At 44.9% G+C, this 20,511-nt stretch overlaps 1 protein-coding gene across 5 annotated transcripts in view; it reads left to right on the forward strand.

Moving 5' to 3' along the window:
- ZC3H12C (zinc finger CCCH-type containing 12C) overlaps nucleotides 1-20,511 on the forward strand; it is a 131,673-nt gene that overhangs the window by 40,623 nt on the left and 70,539 nt on the right. The window contains exon 1 of one of the 5 annotated variants that reach the window (XM_026505805.4): nucleotides 17,367-17,467. The exons of 1 other annotated variant lie outside the window; for it this stretch is intronic. In XM_026505805.4, coding sequence (XP_026361590.2) covers nucleotides 17,444-17,467 — 24 coding nt within the window. In that variant the 5' untranslated portion in view covers nucleotides 17,367-17,443. Of the gene's footprint in view, nucleotides 1-17,366; nucleotides 17,468-17,582; nucleotides 17,683-17,824; nucleotides 17,968-17,998; nucleotides 18,104-20,511 lie in introns of those variants that run through there. 3 more of the 5 variants (XM_026505806.4, XM_048217100.2, XM_026505803.4) reach the window with 3 other exon arrangements.

Consider the following 20,511-nt stretch of genomic DNA (forward strand, 5'->3'; position numbering starts at 1 on the left):
ACTTGCTATCTCTTGAGCTTATAAGCTACCTTCTCCATCTCTTCTGCTTTTCTTCTATTTTCTCTAAGCACAAGCCTTCTCTAGTAGGAAATTCCCAGTCCTAATCTTTTATTCATTCATTCAAGAAAATGTATTGAGATGTATTGAGAACCCACTGTGTGCCAAATATCATGCTATGTATTGAAGATTGTGAATGAGATACAACCAGTCATGGAGCTTACAAGCTAAGGTAGGAATCAACTCAGGCTAAGTTATCTTTAGCTCTTCAACAACTCCACAATTTCTCTGGCAAAAATTGCAAGCTTTCTCGGCTTCCCATGGTGGTCTGTCTGGGCTAGGGGACTCTGCAGACATTACCAGACATGTGGACATCAAGAAGCAGCAGGTTTGAGGGAGATGCGGTTTAACAAAGTTGTGGATTCTGCCAGAGACTACAGACTTTTGAGACTGTTCTGATTTGAGAATGTTCTGATTTCCATGATACGATCCCTGTCTACCTCTTCTGTGCCCTCTGTTTCTTGCACACTATGTCTAACCGATGGTAAACTACTCCAGTTCCCTGAACACACTATGTCTATCAATTCTCCGACTTTTGCAAGCACTTCCATTTATGCTTCCTTTGCCAACCTATTGGTCTGCCATATTCCCATCTGTTATTCAAATCATCCCTTAAGGAACACCACCTTCCTGATACCCGCTGGCTTCCCTCCTCCCTTCCCTTTTCTCTCCTTTCCCAAGGTAATCCCTCCCTCTTGTGTACTGGTGAGGTATTAGGCAACGGTTTCGAGCTGAGTCTGAATTCTAATTAATCTGAGTTCAACTCTTGGCCCTACCACTAAGCAACTATGATCTTGGACAATTTATTTAACTTTTCTGGGTCTCAGTTTCCTGATCTGTAAAAGGGGGCAATAATAGTATCTATCTCATAGGGTCGTTAAACAAGGGAAGGAAATACGAGTACTTGGAACAGGTTCTAATGCATAGTAAGCACGTGTACCATTGGTCGATCACATTGGGGTACAGTTCCATATTTCAGTTTCACTTCACCCCCACTTGACTGGCAGCTTCTTAAGAGCAGGAACCATATCTAATTTATCACTGGGCCCAGCATACAGTAAATGCACGACAAGTGGGTTTTTAGCTGAACGTAGTTGTGGTATAAATGTCACAATTCCTTGCAGTTCAATGCTATTCAAATGCAAGGGATTTTGAATGACTCATACTGTACCAACTGCAATTAGAGATCCTCCTCCCAGGCTCTCTTGAAAATTGCCTTTCCCTTTATGGCTTAACTTCAGTCATTCAACAGTTGTCTGCCAGGAGCCTGCTCCATGCTAAGCACTGTGCGAGGCAGCACAGATTTCTTAGTGAACACGAGGCAGTCGAAGGCTCTAGAAAAGGGACAGACAAGGGAACGAGCTTATGCAGCAGAGTCCTGTGACCGTCACAATGACATAGCACACAAATGCCAAGGGAACACCGAAGGAAATGCAACTATCTAATTTTTGAAGTCCGAAAAATGAAATCTGGCTGAAGTTAGGAGGGCAGGGTCTTTGAGAGGCATCCTCTGTACCCACTGAGTTAAAACGACCAACCAGCTGCCCCGAGGCACCCTTGTCTTCTTATTAGCGGCAGACTCTAGGGGACTCTGGGATCTTGGGTACCAGCAGGGCTTTGGGTCTTCAGCATCCCTCACTTCCTTGCAGCGCGACTTCCTAGAGGATTCAGCCCTTACAAGCGTGTATGCTTGGAGGTGAATCGTTGTGGTGAGCACGGGATGCCTGCGGCTGTGTTAACTGCAGCCTCCGAGGCCTCGTGGAATTCACTGCAGTCAGTCTTCTGCTCTATGTAACCACCTCTCTTCTTGGAAGGATCCAGGGTTTTTTTCAAAACATCTGTTAAAATTATACACGCATACATTTTTTTAAGTTATGGTGAGAAAGACCTTAGTTCTCTTTGCATGTCACCTGTGCTCTACATCTCAAACACTCTGAGCCAATCTCTCCATTCTTTCCTTAGTAAAACATTTATTGGACATCTACTGGGGCACCATGACTATTATAACTACCCCTGGGGGTTGGCGTGTCTTGACTTTTTAAATTCTTCATTTCCTTTCTTGATTATCTCACGCTCCCTTTTCCTACACCTGTGGGTTTATTTATGTAGTGAAGTAATTTGGGGAAGTGTAAATACACTGAAGAACATGAGAGTCAACAGAATCCTTCATCAGAGTTTTAAGTGGCTTCTGGCCGTCGCTCCAGGGACTCCATTCTGGAACTAACCGTCTCATTAGCACGGGTCCCTTTCTTTCCCTGAATATCACAATAGGGCAGTTCTCTTTCATTCATACTTTTTTTCCCTCCCCATGTGAAGTGTAACACTTTTCCCCCCACCTATTACCAACAAAATATAATTCTAGGTATTGAATTTGAGTTAATTGGTGAAGGTGAAGAGTTCTGAATGTGAGACAGAACCGGGTTTGAATTCTGGCTCCCAACTATTATAGGAGCTGTGTGACTTTGGGGAAGATACTTAACATCTCTGGACCTAGTTTTCTCATCTGAATAGAGTTGTTGTAAAGATTAAATGAGATAACATGTATAAATAGATTAAGCGTTGTTCTAAGTGCTTTATCCATATCAACTCATTCGCCTCTTACAAGGTGCCCATCCCGTAGGGATCTTAGCGGTGAATATCATTTCGCCCTTCTATAGCAAATTCTCCCAGTCCACTCCTCCCGTACATGCCCCATTCAGTACTTCCCAGGCGCAGAATAAAGGCAGCTTTCTTGCCATGGCTGGGCTTGAGATGTTACCAGCCCCAGGCCCCCAGCCCTTGAGCCCTTCTGAAGGGGGCCTCCAACACGCTTGGTGTGGCTGCTTGGCTCCGAGAGGCAGCCCGCAGCACTTTGCACTAGCTGCAAATACATCTTGCATTTTAATCCAGCAGAGCTGGCTTTGCTGACATTAAGGACGTGGTGCAAAGCACAGCTCTTTAGTTTCCAAATGAATGAAAATGACACATTGAAAGCGAGGCTGGCCACAGCATCTAGCTGGAAAACAATAATGAGTCACAGGAAACACAGAGACTGAGTAAGCACCAACGAAAGGCCACTCAGCCCTTCATTAACATCACTTGGGAAAATACGGTCTCGCTATGGAACAACCAAAAACATATGGACAAAAATCTCCCCGGCTTTTGAGGACAGTCTAATTCCCATCTGGCTTATAAACTGCCTACCCTCCAAATTAGCCGTACTGAGAGTTGACAGAGGGTGCACAGGGGCCACGGGTATAGAAATGTTAACCTGTGCATGCACCTGCGTCCAGACTGGCGTCGCTAATCAATTGTGAAATGACTATTAGATAGCTTTAATAGGCAAGCTTATTATTTATGGTCTAGATGTTGGACCACACAAACACTCCACTGGTGACAAAGAGAGAGTGAAGCTTCCTTCTGCATGTATATATCATCAGAGGTCTGGGCAGAAATTGAAAAAAAAAAATCTAAGCATAAATCAAATATTTACTGTGCTATCCTTTCCTTGTTTATTATTATTATTATTAGTAGTAGTAGTAGTATTATCAGTATTATTATCATTATCATCACCAGGGGATGCATATCTTATGCACAGAAATATCTTACAATGCATAAGCTTTTCCTTCAACCTATTCATTATGTTTATGGGTGATCATTTGTTCAATATATTAACAATTATCTTTGGGCAACAAAAAAACACATCTTGATTTGTAATGCTAGTAAATGTTCACTATTTTGAAGTAAAAAGCTGTTTACATGATATCCCACAGGGAAAAAAAATTACATAGGTAAAAGGAATGAATCAGTATTGCTTTCACTTTCTTAGGGGCTTCTCAGGAGTTGTCCACAAGGACTGGGTCCTAAAAGGAGATGTCTAGAAGATTGGGAGTTGTAAGCTAAAATACCTTGTATTAACTAAATCAAGGGTTTGGTCACCAAAATCAAGCATTCTTAGAAGACACACCTCATATACATTTTTAATGTTTGTGCCTCCCCAGCCTCCAGAGTTCTTTGCTGGGCTTGAGAAACCTTAAGAGGCAGAGCCCAACTCTCACTGCAGAAGCCTGACATTCCAGGCACTAGCTTGCCCAGCCTCCCTTGCAGCTAGAGCACTGGCCCATGGTCTAAACTCTGATTGGATGCGCTCATGTCAGATTGCAAACCAGCAGCTGGGGACCAAAGAAAGAGAGACCTCATAGAGTTCATTCTGCCAAAAATACTAGCTGAGCTAGAAGTTGCATTCTGTTTTCCAGAGGCACAGCCATTCCAGGGGCCCCTTCTAGTGCCCGTATTGGGGTGATGGTGGAACAAGCTGTGGGGTCTGTACCCATCAACAGAGAAGTCGATACTTCCTGGAATCCTTCCGCAGTGTGATGTTGGGCATGGTGCCTGGCTCTGTAGCCTCCAAGCCTGGCTTTCAAGCCCGACTAGAAATTATGTCAGATACCAAATATTCTTTAATAAATTCTATCCTATAAGACCAAACTCCTGGCTATTTCACTGTACTTCCTTTTTTAAATATTGAACACATTATTCCAGCTATATATTGTAGTTTGAGAAGCAGCAGCAACATTCTTCTAGATTAAAAGAGAAGGAAACGAAGAAACATAAGCCCCACAAGGCAGCTGGCAGCCTTGGGAACACATTTGCTGTCAATTTGGGACATTCTCACTCTAAATTCCAGAATGTACCTTCCAGGTGGCAATGACTATGTATTGTCGTGTGATGTGAATCAGTGTTTAACTGTTTCCTCTCACCCGTCCTAGAGTCCTCACACCCATACTATGGCTTCCAGCCTGTTCTCCCTCCACCCTGAGTGGCCCACTGGGGATGCTTGACTGGGAGTCATTCCCATCCACTGAGAAGATTTTTGAAAACCTAGGTCAACTTTCTTGTCACCTTGGGCTTTCCCTCATTTTACTCATTCTCTCTCGACTTTCTTCTCAGAGTTTGTTAGTCTGATTCTTTGAAGAGAAGCCTTGACTAGCTCTTCTACCCCATTTCTTCCTACCTCTTAGGGAATGGCAATAGATTGTGCATGTATTGGGCGCCTGGCTGACTCAGTCAGCTGAGCATCTGCCTTCAGCTCAGGTTGTGATCCCAGGGTCCTGGGATCAAGTCCTGTCTTGGGTTCTCTGCTCAGTAGAGAAGAGTCTTCTTCTCCCTCTCCCTCTCCCCCTGCCCCTCCCCTGCTCCTGCTCTCTCTATCTCTCTCTCTCAAATAAATAAGTAAAATCTTTAAAAATAAATCAATAAAACCATGTCTCCTACTAAGCAAAAGGGTGACTTGGGACCTGGGTGATCCAAGATGGCTACAGTTCACACAGAGTTTCCAGAGCAAACATCTCTGAAATTATAAGCATATCCACTTAATAAAGGAGAAGGTTAGCATGAGAGAAATTCACTAAATTGCCCAGAGCACAGAGCTGGTTCAAAGTGGGACTGGATTTCTGAGACTCAGACACCAGGCTCCAAACCTTTTGCTCTTCCTTGACGTAGCTGTATCTCTCCACTGTAAGGGTCATCTGTGGTTTTCTCGCCATATCGGGGCCCAGAGCCACTTCCAAGGGAACTTGCTTCATCTTGAGCCCTTGCTGACAGGGTAACCCTTGGCCAGCCATGGGTGACTGTTCACACCCCTCTCTGGCTTCTACTGATTGCACAGCAGTGGGCAGCGGACCCCAAAGGAAGCCAATCCACAATCCACAGACGGGTCAGCAGCCTATGAGGTGGCCTGACATGAGAATTTTGACTCAGCAGAGGTGACCTGAGTCAACAAGATGCTAGCTGATTCTTATTCCTTCTAACCAGGAGACCCTAATTGACTCAACCTTTCTGTAGATAGTTGTAAACGCTATTCCGATGAACTGATTGCCTGGAACAAACTTGTTCAACTTTCTATTTTACCACTTTAATGTAAACATGTCCTAATAGAACAGGACATAACATGTTTGGAAGTTCCCAATCTTCTTAATCTCTGATAACTACTTTTCTTCTAGAAATTTTGTTCTGTGGATTCCTCGGTCCCACACAATCTTGGTCCTCTCTCTACGTTTTGGTCTCTCCTTCTTCTATATGCTAGGCAGCATTTTGAGTGCTTCACAGAAATTATCGTATTTAAGGCTCACAGCAACCCTAAGAGGGAAACAGTATTCATAGCTCCATTTTACCGATGGAGATACAAAGCACAGGGAGATGGTGGTGGTTTGGATCAGGGTGGTGGTGGACGAGAAAAGAGAGCAGAGGAACAGATGTATCTTGAAAGGAGAACCAACCAGGCCTGATTGCTGAATTAGAGGTGGAAATGAGGGAAGGGAAGAATCAGGGGTGATGCTCCCGTAACAGTGAATTATGCAGCCATTTGTCCAGCCTATAGGTCACCTCTATTAGATGTTCCAGAAGCCCTACCAGAAGACAAGGTCACCATGTCTAAAACTGAATTTTATCATTTTTTCCACAAGACCTGCTCCTCCTTTTAATATTTTTTTTTCAAAGAGCATCACCCTCATGAGTATTAAGTGGCAGGTACTTTACAGAAAGGAATGCAAATGAGAGAAGCAGTTAAAACTACGGTCAAGATCCGTCTAGGTATTCCAAGTGTTTTCTCCAACTTACTCATGTATCTACTAGACTTTTAGCTCCATAATTTGACCACAAGCCTCTCAGGGGCAGAGATTGTGTCTGTAATTAAAGCTGACATTTACTGAGTATTTGACAAAGGTCAGGCCTTATGTTCCACACTTTGAATGCATCATCCCATGTAGTTCTCCCAACAGCCTTACGAGGCAGGGCCCAGGGCACTATGGCTAAGAGCCTGGGTTCAAATCCCAGCTCTGGCACATGATTTGGGGGAAATTACTCAAAGTCTCTGTGCCTTGGTTATCATATGGGACTCTGGGAGAATAGAGAGAGGACATCTAACCCAGATAGACAAGATCAAAGAAGTCTTTCTAGAATGGAATGAATTGCTGCACTGAATGTTTGTTCACAAAGTATTAGGGGAAAGGTGTTGCTGGCAGAGAGAGGACTCTATGTGAAGGCCTGGGAATAAACCATAGCATGGAACCTTCTGATTATTGCCAAGGCCATTTACCAGGAAGGAAGGGTGACAAACTCAAGTACCTACAAGAACCAGGCAGGTAAGGTAAGTAGGAGGCAGGCCAGGGATGAGATAATGGGAAGACACGAGGTCTGGGGCAAGCTGGAGAGCAAGGGACCATCTTCTGGGGCCAGCCTCTACTCCCTCTGCAGGCTCCTCATTCTCTTCCTTGACCCACGCATCTTGTACTGCCTTGGGCCTCCTGCACTTGCTGTGGCCTCTACCTGGAACGTGCTCTGCATGGGCTGGCTCCTCGGCATCATTTCGGCTCAAATGCGATTTATTTATTTATTTTTTTAGAAAAAGATTTTATTTTTTAATTCCACAGAGAGAGAAAGAACACGAGCAGGAGGAGCGGGAGAGGGAGAAGCAGGCTCCCCGCTGAGCAGGGAGGCTGATGTGGGACTCGATCCCAGGTCCCCGGGATCATGACCTGAGCGAAGGCAGATACTTCCCCGCTGAGCCACCCAGGCGCCCTCAAATGCGATTTAAAAGAGGCTTCCCTGATCACTGCCCTCAGCCACCGCAGACCTGCTAGCACTCCACTCTGATTTCTTCAGAGCACTGGCTAGTGTGGGAAATTATTTTGTTCATTTGTTTATTCGTGGCTTTCATCTATTTGTGTAACTGTATATCTTTAAATATAAGCTCTATCGGAGCAGGAAACTTTTCTAGCACCTACAACAATGGCTGACGTAGAAGAAGTCCAAAAAAGGCCATTTATTCATTTTGAATAAACAAAGGTGCTTTTATTGTGCACCTGCTCAATGCCAGGTACTGCGCACTCCAGAGACGAGTGACGATCATCAGGCTGAGGTGGTACTGAGTGCCACGGGGCCGGGTGAGAAAACCCGGGACGTGTGTGTGGGGCCAACATGTACTGGGTCAGAGAGGAATTCTTTGTAGGAGTAGATGGAAGAGGTAGGAGGGAAACAGGTATCACAGAAAGCAAGGGAAAACAGAGCCCGTGGTATAAATTACACCTCGGTTAGATGGTCCGCTTTTGGCTGATTATGATGTGCAGCAGATTCTCGGGATGGCTAAGACTTCTTTCATTGCTTTGTCTCATTTTTGTGCTCATTTGGGGACATCTGAAGAAAGTCTCATCTACATATCTACCTTCTGTCTGAGTTTCCTAGGGTATATCTCAATAGTGATGTCATGTCTGTTCTCCTTTTACGTTATTCAAGTAAACTTCCCCGAATTCTCATCTTCAGATAAACAAATGTATGTACGCATCCTGTGTGGAAATAGAGATCTATATCTATATATACAGATATCTCTGGTGTCTATCTGTCTATATCTGTATCTGTATCTGTATCTATCCCAGGTGATTATAAGTGCTAAAAAAGAAAAAAAAAAAAAAGGCAGGGTCAGGGGACAGATAGTGACCAGAATGTATATGAAGGGAAGTTATGTGTGATAATCCAGATAGAGTGTTGAGAGATGGCTTCTCCAATGAAGTGACATTTGAGCAGAAGTCCGAAGGATGTTAAGGAGCAAGCCTTGTGGATATTCGGGGAAGAGTGTTCCAGAGAGAGGGGATAACCAGAACAGCAAGAAGGCCAGTGTGGCAGGTGGAGAATGTGCAGGGGTGAGTGGGAGGAGACAAGGGGCTGGCAGGGTACAGGAGGGACCGAAGGAAGCAGTAACGGCCTTCAGCTTAGAAATTCTCCAAGTCTGCTTTAGGAAGTCGGGGGACATCCCAGTGGTGCCCAGAACACATCAGGTGCCCAAGAAGCACTTGTTCATTGAATAAATCCCTAAGGTGAACAGAGAATTAGTTTTGAGATCTGCATCCTGGGGATCGCAACTCATTGAATGAGTCCCTAACTCAGGCAAGGTTACCACTTGATTATATTTAATCTAGTGTTTTCTCTGGATTTTTTTTCTCCAAATGTATGTCTTACCTCTCCTTTAAAATTTTTGTTTATTTAGGATATGGTCCATGTCTTTTATTTTATGATTCAAAGTCCAGTGCTGGAACTCAATAAATATTGATTTAATTAAATCAAGAAAGGTAGTGGAATATAGATATAGAATAAATTTTTTTAATTGTAAGGATTATCTCTGCATGATACGATAGGAGATGATTTGTATTTTTGAAACCTTATATTTTTACATGTCCTAAAAACTTTCTACCATGAACATGTATTCTTGTGATAATTCAAAATAATACATTAGAATACTACAAGGTACTAGACATTAAAGCCAGTGAAAACCACTTCCATTAACCCTTGTTCAAGATCCATGAAGCTGAAGTACTTGACCCTCAACTTCACTGTCGGCTAGCTACATGTATTATAAAGAGCCTTGGAAGATGCCAGCTCTCGCTTTTGTATATAAAGAATTGACTTACCAAGACAATACAAGTTATTGTATAGATCCAATCCTACCGAACTCTAAAATTTCTTACAAACACATATTTTAGCAAAGTAAACACAGAAAGTGGTGACAATACATTTTATTAGGACAGTGTCTTCTAGTAAACAAGTTGTCCTTGCCAAAGCTTACTGAACATTTAACTGCTTCGTGTAGCTATCCAAAATAAAATACATTCCTGAATTCCTCTAGCAAGTTCTCCATTAAAAAGTGGGGACTACCAAAGACCTTTTAAAACAGATGCTTGTAAAGATGACCCAGAAGGCCTAACCCTTGTCAGTAAACCAGAATTCTGTGTGTGAAACTCAAAAGCTGGAGAAATATTTCAGGGGAATAGTGACGTTGTTTCAAATAAGGTAAATGTAGTTGCTGTTGTTGTTGTTTTTGCGATTTCACTTATTTATTAGAGAGAGCGCGCGCGCCCGCGTGCTTGCACAAGCAGCAGGGAAGGGCAGAAGGAGAGGGAGAAGTAGACTCCCTTCTGAGCAGGGAGCCCGTTGTGAGACTTGATCCCAGGACCCCGAGATCATGACCTGAGCTGAACGCAGACACTTAACCGAGCCACCCAGGCACCCCAAAATAAGGTAAATGTTTTGACCCAAATGAAGGGCCATGAGACATGGGAGTCCATACGTAGCTGATCTCTATGCCAAAGTCTAGCCTGACTCCGCCTCTGCCTATTAAGTTTAAACCTGTATGCTCTGGACAGACCACAGGATGGAAAACACAGAAGACAAACAGTTTCTCTAAGATCAGAGCTCACCGCCACCAAAGTCCTGATGGTGATCTGTGACCTACCAAAATCATTGAAAGCCATCAGATAGTTGCTTTATATTTCTCTCTTTAGCCTCAGTCCTAGGCACGCGGCACTCATTTAAGGGACCCGTGGAGATGTGCTTAAGGTTTTCTGCCTGGCTGGACCCTTCGTTTCTGACTCCTGGAGGCTCTTTGCCTGAAGATATGCTGAAATGTCTACGTACAGACAGAAATAGCTGGCAGTGGAACTTCCCCCCTTGACTTTCACTCTGAAGGTTAGAAGTGAGTACCTGGAACCGTGTAGGTTGGCTGTTTTCCCTGCATCCCTCTGGCCTTAGCCAGGAGGCTCACTTACCTGTCCCCTCTCCTAGACTCTGAAGCCAGCCTAGACCCTAAATCAAGGTGACTTTCCCAACCCAATCGCCCGGCTCCAGCGGTACAGTGACTCAGCAGCAAACGTGCTCTGCGGAGAATCCTCTTCTTCCTGTAAACTGCAGCCCTAATTACGGGCTATGTCTTCTCCTTTATTGTTGTGCTATTAGTTGCTAGTCTGGGGCAACTGTCTTGTTTTAATTTTTTGTGATTGGTTGTTTTTCTTTTTGCCTTCTCTTCTTCATTATTATTATTATTTTCTAAACCAACCCCCTACCTTGTCCGCTATTCCCTAGTTGGTTCCTTGCCTTTTGTCCTTCTAAGTATTTTTCTAACTCCCCAGTTCTTCTGAGATCTGAATTCTGCTTTGCCCATGATTTCAGAGACTGGAGGCCTGAACCCCAGGTCCCCTGGCCATGTTGGTACTGCCTTCTAACAGATCAATGACTAAATAGGCAGCCCCAGGCTGGAGAGTCATGGGCTGCTGTGGTCCCCAGGATGGAGCCAATCATAGTGCTTTCTACATGCTGGGCACCGAATTGCGGATGCTCCAGCGAGCAAGACAGAGCTCCTGCCTTCCTAGCGCTTACATTCTGATCTGGGGAGACACAATAAAACAAATACATATAATTCTAGTTGATGAATACCATCTGCCCCAGGCCTCCTGATGACTATCTGTGAGGCCAGCAGCTTACAGGAATTTTTCCTGTATCTGCTCATGAGAACTTCCCCGAACGCTCCCTTTAGGTAAAGCAGTCCCATCAGAGATCCTCATAGAATGAGTCTGGAGCCTTTGGCAATGAAGTTGTAAAAACACTGACTAACCCTGCTAGTGTTGGCTGGGAAGCCTTTAGCAGTTTTGGGATCGCTCCTTCCACATGACCACGGGTATCTTTCCCTTGCCTGGGAAGCCCCGGAGCGCACACGTGCAATTCACAGGACTCCCGCAACTTCCTCTTCCTTGTGGCCAGGGTACTATTTCCAAAAATAGTATCTGCTTATTTATAAAATCAAATAGAAAGGGGTGGACAGTAGCCCACGTCATGGAAAAATGTGGACTTTAAAAATATGTTTTTGAATAGTTAATTCAAGTACACAATTTAAAAGTCAAAAAGCTGGGGTGCAGGCTGGCTCAAGTCAGTAGACTGTACAACTCTTGATCTCAGGGTTGTGGGTTCAAGCATCACGTCTGGGGTCGAGATTGCTTAAAAAGAAAATGTAAAAAAAAAAAAGAAACAAAAAAAACCTTAAATAAATTAAATAAAATTCAAAAGCTATAAATGGTTATAGAATAAAAGATAAATCTCTTTTGCACTCTTCCTTCCTGATAATTGTCCAGTCTGCCCGCCCAGGACAATCAGCATTACCAGTGTCTTGTGTGTCCTTCCAGAGATAATACCGTGCACATTTAAGCCCATGCAGAGATCTTCTTTGTTTTTCCACACACATAGAAGCACACTAGATACACTGATACTTGCCTGACTTTTTAAAAAACAATTCCATACACATAAAGCCACTTTACTCTCTTTAATAGGTGAATGACCTAATGTATGAAGATACCACAATTTCTGTAGTTTCCTATTAGTAGATATTTATTCTTTTTTTTTTTTTTTTGCCTTTGCAAATAATGCTGCAATTAATATTCTCCTGAGAGTGCTTTTTCACATAGGATGCGGTCTAACTTGAAAATTCCGTAATTCCCTCTCCAGCTAGCTCAGTGGTGTACATTTGTAATTCTGTATACTGATTTCCTTTAAAACAACAGATGCTCACAAAGGTGATGAGGATGTTTTTGGTGCACTTGAAATTCCATATGAAAACAAAAATTTTACACTTCTGAGGAAGGTGAGCTGCAATGAAACATGTGGCCCTTGTCAAAATAGCCAAGCAACACCTTAGGAACATTTTTAAATTCAACATTAAGTGTTTATTGTTTTCAGAACTCCTGTGTTGACCCAATGTGGTAAACGAGAGCAGCCACGCTGTCTGGTTCAGGTAGAAAGCCGAGCACATGACTGTATGACACAGCATATTGAAAACCTGGCTGTTCTGCTCTCTGGTGGCCTCCCACAAATGCTAGGGGGAAAAAAAAAAGAGTCATGCTGCTAATATGGAATCTTGTGGTAACTCATCAAAAGAAAGAAGTCCTGGGATTGGCCAACAGCACCTATCTCATGTCCTCTAGTTTCCTTTCCCTGCAAACTCGGCGTTAAAAAGCAATTCTAAGCAGTCAATGAAGGACATGGGCAAGAATGTGTTTTATTCCTCTGTGTCTGTCTTACACAGATCATGTGCTTAGGAAATGGTTGTGTAGGGTAATGCTATTAAGAAAACTTTACATTTCCTGCATGGTTGGAATTAACCAGGACTTCTCTGGAAGACATAAAAGAAACTGCATGAAAAATCGTAGTAGTCATCTGGCTATGGGTGCAAAGCTCATCACCTGAAGGATATCAAGTGCTGGCCCAAGATCTGGAGATGAAGCACATGGAAGGGGCTGTTGACTTTGTCTCAACTAAGGTAAGTGTTTTGGTAGAAATGGAGGAGGCAGGAGAAAGAGTTCTCTCATATCCTCAAGTATATCCACTGGGCACACACATTTTCAATGAGAAAACACCTAGGACACCACTAGGAGAGCTCTGGATAGAATGGAAGCAGTTGCTGGGGGGGGGGTGCCACTTTTGAATCTGAGGGTGACTTATGGGTCATCACTTTTGAAGTCTCTGGAGGTCTTAGAGAAGGTGGCTGGCCATTGGAAAGTCTAGGCTGAGGCAGCCAGGTGGGATGTGATTGCCATCTGAAACTCTTGTCTTTTGAGGTTCAAATGTGAATGTAGGTGTGGAGCAGTCTCCCTGGGAGCTATGTATTAGAAAGAAGTGCTGCTCTTGCAACCATTCTCTCCACCCCCCCCATCACCCCCCCCACACCCACCCCCACCCCTAATCTGTTCTTTCCAAAGCATTCTCTTTTAACTAGTGAGGCCAGGCCAGTCCAGGGCTTTGCCTACTATGGAGCCTCAACCACTCAGATTCTTTAATAATGTGCAATTCAGAGTCTCAGTTCGAGGTCCAGCCTTGATTTTATAACTAGAATACAGATAGGCTGTCTCTCCAGAATTGGTAATGGCATGGTAATGGCAAACATATTTGCCTAATGCCTATTTTGAAGTTTTATCATCAGACATTAAAAATTTGATCCTCACTTTCACTACCTGCAGAATGAAAAGTGGGACCAGATGAAATGATCTCCAAGTTTTCTCTCATCAGTCTTACGTTCTCTGAACTTGAAATTTCTTTCCTATTTATTCTCTTTTCCTTTTAAGTAAATATAACTTGGAGTCAAGAAAAGATGATCTCCCTAATGCTTGTTTGTCTCAGAGCCATAGAAGCTTTTTATTTTTGTGAGAGCTTTTCTTTCAATTCTGGTTTACTTAAGATGAACAACCATGCTTAGTTATTATTATAATAGGGAGCATTTGAAGTTTTCATACTCTCTCAATAACATAAAAGTCTCATTTACCCAAGTCTTTGTCTTTTCTAGATAATACTATAAAACATTTGCACATGCATATCCCACCGTTACCACAAATACATGCCTAAAACCAAACTGTTCTAAACATTTGTTCAAAAAAGTAGTTCCTCTACCCCTGAACTTCCCCTTTTTTTCCAGTCAGCATTACTATAGGTTTCACATTCACACTTGAGAAGTTATTTTGGACTTCTCCCCTTTAAGTCCATCTTCGTCAAGCGTATGCAATCACTCGGTGCTTTTCAGGTCCTAATGTCTCACTAAACTGTCCCTTCCTCTCCTCCCTCACTATTTACTTCAACAGTTCTCACGTCTGTTCTGCCATATTGGGTGTCAGACATGTTTCCCTGTTCCAGTCCTTCCCCTTGCAAAACCATCCAGTAACCATCACAATATTTATTTTCCTAAAATAGGATGTTCTCCATGTCACCCTGCGTTCAAAACCCTTCACAATTCCCCACTGTATACAGTCTATGCTGACCTCAATCTCCCTCTTTCTCTCTCTGTCTCTGTCTCTGTCTCTCCTTTTGCAGGTCTCTGTGTGATTTGCTCCTACTTGTCCTTAATCCCTCTTTTCCACATTTCCCTGTCACTCCATCTTTGTTTATGCTGTTCCACTGAAATGCCCTTCCCCACCCTCTCTGTTTGTCAAAATACTATTCCTCTTCATTATCCAGCCTTGTTTTTTTTTTTTTTTTTTTGTTCTTTCTGAAGCCCAGGGTCATCTTCTGTGTGCATCTTCCCCACCACTTCAACTTAAGGCAACTCTTCTGTCCTCTGAAACGTCATTGCATTTATTACCCATGACATATATTTAACACGCCTCCATTCTCCTGTCTCCTTAGTGTTCTTCAAACTTTTGTATGTTTTTGTCTCCCCAACTACATAGGAAGGTAAGTAAGGGCACTTGCAGTATCACATTCCCATAATGGGTCCTGATGCCAGAGGGAGACTGTGTGCTCACCCTTGCACTGTTACTCCCTGACTGTAAACTTGGTCTGAGTTTTCTCATCTGTGAAATGGAACCAGTGATAGTTATTCAATCCCTCACAGGGTTTTGTGGACGTTATATGAGAGAGCTCGTGCAAAGTGCTTAGAATGGTAAGCATTCCCAAAATGTTGGCAATTACAATAATTATTCATGTCTCTTAGCTCCAAAGTAGCTAATAGAGTGGCTTCGTCTATGACCACACTTAATTGATACTGAATGGAATTCAGTTGAGTCAATGAGGAAAATAACGTAGAGTGTGTGGGTGATATATTGTGGAGTAGGGGAACTCCTGGCGTCGCTCAAATCATGCCACAGATGCTGAAATTATTGTTAGCCAGCCAGCCTCTTTTTAGGTCCCTGCCACTCCCTAATACTGCTCAAGAGATTTCTGAGGGTTTGGCTCAGTGAACAGGGGATGATTTCCCTCCCTTCCTGCCAATAGAAACTGACCAGGCTTCAGAGAGCAGACATCCTAAGGGTCTTAAAGGTGATACCAGAAAAGTGGACCAGAGAGCTCTCATGTCCCCAAGGAAGGCTACCAGTCTGCTATTTCTCTTAGTAGGGCCCAAGACTGGCCTGCTGAAGTGGAAAGCAGGCTCAGTGAGATGCACCCCTCTCATCTTGCAGCATGATGTTGCCCAGGGGTACCAGCCAGCAGGATTCTCTCAGCTGGGACCCTGTCATCAATAGCCAAAGGGCTACAAATATTGACCAAAGAAGTGGGGACATCTCTGCTGCTCAACTGAGCCATAAAGGCAGACTTTTAATTTTTTAATTTTTTTCGAGAACTGGAAACTCTAAAGCTTTAGCCCAGTAAGCATTAGGGATCTCACTGCCATTAAGTAGCCCAAGCAAATTCAACAGATCCAGGCTTAAACCATATATGCTCTATTGAAGACAAATCAGAGAGGCAAGAAATGATTGTATTAAGGGTGAAAAGTGTCATCAAAGGCATGAACTCTGGTCCAGTGAAACAAGTCTGTACTTTGGATGCAGACAGACCTGTATTCTTCATATTCAAACTGTGTCATTTCAGCAAATTTTTCTAACCTCCATTTGCTGAGGGATAAAGGGGATTATAACCCCTAGCTCACATGGCTGTGGTGACACATAAATGAGATAAAGCATTTAAGGCAGGCTCCCTAGTCTGTGGCACATGCTAGGGGCACAATCCACATAAATTCCCTTCCCTTTCACTCCAAAAGCAGATGCATCCTGTCCAAGGCTGGCAGTGGGGCACCTGGTGATAATTCCACAGGCAGGTGAATACGATTATTCGAATATCATTGAAAAGTTGGCCTAAATTGTACCGGGTGTTGGCCAATTGACAGAAGAAAAAAAAAAAAAAAAAGGCTATCTGCTCTCGGGGCTTTTCACACTTGCAATTCAGTGCAGAGTGCTGTCTCCTCCCAACCTCTAGAAAGAGATCTGGATTTATCCTGGGCTTAACCTCGATTTTGACATATTGCCATTTCCAATAAGGCCAGTTTCCTTGCCGAAAGAAGTCCTTCCCCTGGGTGAAATCCCAACAGCTTCATTTGTGTAAGTTCCCTTATTGGTCTTGCTAATACGGGTGTGGTTTTTCCTCATTACAGAATATTGATAATAAGCAAACAGCCACGGGAAACTCTCCCTAAGCAGGCAGCCTCTCGGTTCCCTAGACTGTCCAGGGAATGGTCCGCATTATTGCTGGGAGGACAAGGTGTTGCCCAGCGGAGAGGCGCTCTCCTGGACCGGGCTGGGGGAGCGGGACCGGAGGCCTGGATCCCCGGGCCGGGCCGCGCCGGGGAAGGGAAGGGGTGCGAGGGGAGGAGGCGCGGGAGCCTCCGTGGAGCCCGACAGGTTCCAGCGGCTCCCCTCACCCCTCTCCACGCCTCCCGGGTTTTCCCCTTGGCTCGGGGTTTCCTGTTTCAGTTCTCGGTGATCTCCAGCAGCAGGTGCTGGTTTGCCAACCTCGGCTCCAGAGGAGGCGAAGGAGAAGGAAAAGAGGGAAGGGGAGGAGGAAGCGGCGCAGCGGCTGCGGCTGCGGCTGCGGGCGGGCGGCCGAGGAGCGAGGCGGCAGGCGGGAGAGCCGGGTTCGCTCTCGCCCGCGGAACAGCGGCGCGGGCGGCCGGCGAGCCGAGGCCCCGGCGTGCGGCCGGGCGGGCGGGCAGGCATGGGGGAGCCTCCCGCTCGCCCCGCGCCCTAGCGGCGGCCGCGGCGGCCCAGGGCGGAGGCGAGACGCGGCCGCCCGCCGCAGGGCCCCGGGGCCGCCCCGGCTTCCAGGGCATGTTGTGATGGCCGCTCATAAGAGACCGCAAGTAGGTTGAGCAACATTCCGCGTGCGCGCGCGGCCGGGGCGCGAGTTGTGCAAGCCGGGGGAGGGGGCGCCGGGGCCGCGGCCCGCGGGGAGGGAGGGCGCTCGGGCGGGCGCGGCGCCGCGCGGGGAGGGCCCGGGTGGCCGCTGTTGCTGCGGGCCCCGCCGCCGGCTCGCCGCTTCCTCGCAGGGTCGGCCATGCCGGGTAGCGGCCCCCAGGTTTGTCGGGCGGTGGGGGAGGGGGCTGGGCCGCGGCCCGGTGTGGGGTGGGCGGCGGCCTGAGGGAGCCGCGCGAGGCGGGGGGGGAGGGCGGCGGGGCTGGGAGGCCGCGCCCGAGCGCCGGGCGCTCCGGACGGACTCCAGGCCCCGGGCGGGTCGGGGCCCCCCCGGAGGTCGAGGGGAGCCCCGAGCGCCCGCGGCTCCGGGGGCTCGGGTGGGGCCGGGTGGAGAGCCAGGCTCGCTGTGGCTGCCGGCAGAACCGTCCTCGCCGGGATCTCGAGCTAGGTGAGGCCGGCGACCCGGGCCCCGCGGCCTAGGGCAGCGGTCCACTCCCGCCCGCCCCGGGGCACGGACGCCGAAGATGGAGGCGAGCCCGGGCGCTCCGGACGGAAACGGACGCACGGCGCCGCGCGCTCGCGGGGTGAGGCATCCTCTGGCACCTGGGAGCCAGCCCCAGCCATTAGCCTTATATTCCGTGTCTCTGCGGCCGTGCCGACCCCTGCGGAAACCCCTCGCCCGTCCTCGTCCCTCCCGCGCCCCTCACCCCGCAGGCTCGGGCGCACTCGCATTTTCACCCCGCGTTCATGGTCCATGGGCTGCTGCTTCCTATTTTCAACCCCCTACACAGACCTGTTCCAGATCGAACTTGGAGAAGCGAGCCCCGCTTTCCTTCCCTAAACTGCCTCCCCCTTTACCCCTTAAAATCCTTCAGAAACAGCCTTCGCTTCCAAGTACTGATTACTCTGCCTGGGAGTCATGCCATTTGGGTAACCGTTAACAATACTGGTCTGTGCTCTGTGTTTGGTGATAAAGAGATGAAATACGAATCCAGATTTAGGGAAAGTTTTCCTATTGGTTGCGAGACTGTGTCAGAGTATCCCCAGGCCGGTGAGGCGCTTATCGATTCAGATTTTTTTTTTTTTAAACCATCTTAGAATAGTTACAGAGACACTTGGGGCTAGTATATTTAGAAATTTGGTAAAGTTCATTAATTCTTTACTCATTTCCTCGTTTAGTTTTTCTAGTGCATATCATAAACGGAAGGCAGTGCGTATGTCTCTCAAACACTTTTTGGGCTTTTCCAAGAACCACAAGAAGTCAGCAGTACAGCGTACTATATATTTAAGTCTTAATATATTTAGGTTGTAGAAGGTATGACTTCCATTTATTCAATCACTCACATGTAAGTTAATTTTAATAGAAATTTCTTGAATTTGGGTGTCCTCCAATTTTTGACTATAAACATAGCTTCACTTGTTTTCTTCCAATTTGGCGTTCTTATTTTAAGTTACCTAAACCTCTTTATTTGAAGGTACCCTTAAATATCAGAATGATCTGGTAACTGAGTATCTATAATTCAAGATGTTTGAGTATTTTTACTTTAAGAATGGGTTTTACTTTCAAAGTACGTTTAATTTCTACCTCAAGCATCTATCTGGTCATCACTGAAGTACTCAAACATTACAAGCAAAGTAAAATGAACTTTTAAACAAAACAACAACAAAAAGGCCAGTATTTTTTAAATTGCATTTGATAATGAACATCTTATGCAATTAGTTTATTATATGGAAAATATTGAAGAATAGGAAACAGAAACTTGGAATGTTTGTATGCTGATGGGAGTTTTTATTAGTCACTTCCTTTTATTACATATTTGTTTTAATTACAAGACTAATAAAAACATCCTATTTTTTATCACTGGCTTCTCTGCAGCTATGTTTACATGGATTACATTGGCCAGGTGCTTCATGGAAATTCTATTTTTAAAACATTTTCCTGGGTTACCTTGTTTTCATTCTAGCAGACCATGATGATTTTTACATTAATTTAAATTACTGTAACAGATGTAAAAGTGTTGCTATCATTTTATAACTTTTAATACCATTTCTATGCCCTTTTATATCTTTTTATACTCTTTCTGGGCTTTTCATTGTTTTTGTAGATACATTTGGAAGAATTCTCTCATGCTGATTTGATAGCAGTTTTAAAGAAACGAATATAAGATATTAAGTGGGAGACTTTTTTATCCTTTTAGTGTTAGAACGTAGGATTGTAAACTGATCTGCAGTTGTTGCTCACTTGACACTGGTAAGCTTTTATTCCCTCAGCAAACAATTAATTTAGTATTGATCTAGGTGCTGCATAAGGCCCCTGACCTCTAAAAGAAGAGAGGTTATGAACAGATAGAACGTAATGCTGGATGAAATATACTCAGTGGGACAAGCAAAGAATAAGAAATGCAGGTACCGTAGTAGGGAAGGCTGCATGCTGGGGCTTAAAGGTAAGGTGCAAGCTAGTAGAGCTGGATAGGAGTCATTTCCAAGTGTTAATAATGCTGTGAGTCAAGGAAAGCAGGGAGTGGGTGGGCCAGTCTGTCTGGAACATTAAGTAGGTGATAGGAGTAGTGAGTGATTGAAGTGGCAAACATGGTTTCAGGATATAGTTTTTATTGGAAAGAGAAATCTTAAGTGAGAAGGTCAGGGAATCACAAAAATGTATTAAATTGGGTTTCCAGATTTAAACTGAAGTAAAACCACGTTAAAAATACTGAGATTCTGGGGTTTGATCTCAAATCTTCCAAATGTTGTCAAAACAAAACAAAACAAAAAAACAACTTGCGTTTTTAAGTGCTAATATTCCTCATGGACCTACAACATAGAAAATCTCATGACTTCACAAAGCTTGGATTTTAAGATTCACCAAAAAACATGTTGTAATTATTGCTGCTGTTTCACTAGTGACAGTTCAGAGAAATGGTGAATTTGGAATATGATTTTTGTACTCTATTTCATCCCAGACTATGTCTCCAGGATCTTGAAAAAGAAAACT

The sequence above is a fragment of the Ursus arctos genome, unplaced genomic scaffold (genome assembly GCF_023065955.2).
Source record: "Ursus arctos isolate Adak ecotype North America unplaced genomic scaffold, UrsArc2.0 scaffold_22, whole genome shotgun sequence".
NCBI classification, from domain to species: Eukaryota; Metazoa; Chordata; class Mammalia; order Carnivora; family Ursidae; genus Ursus; species Ursus arctos.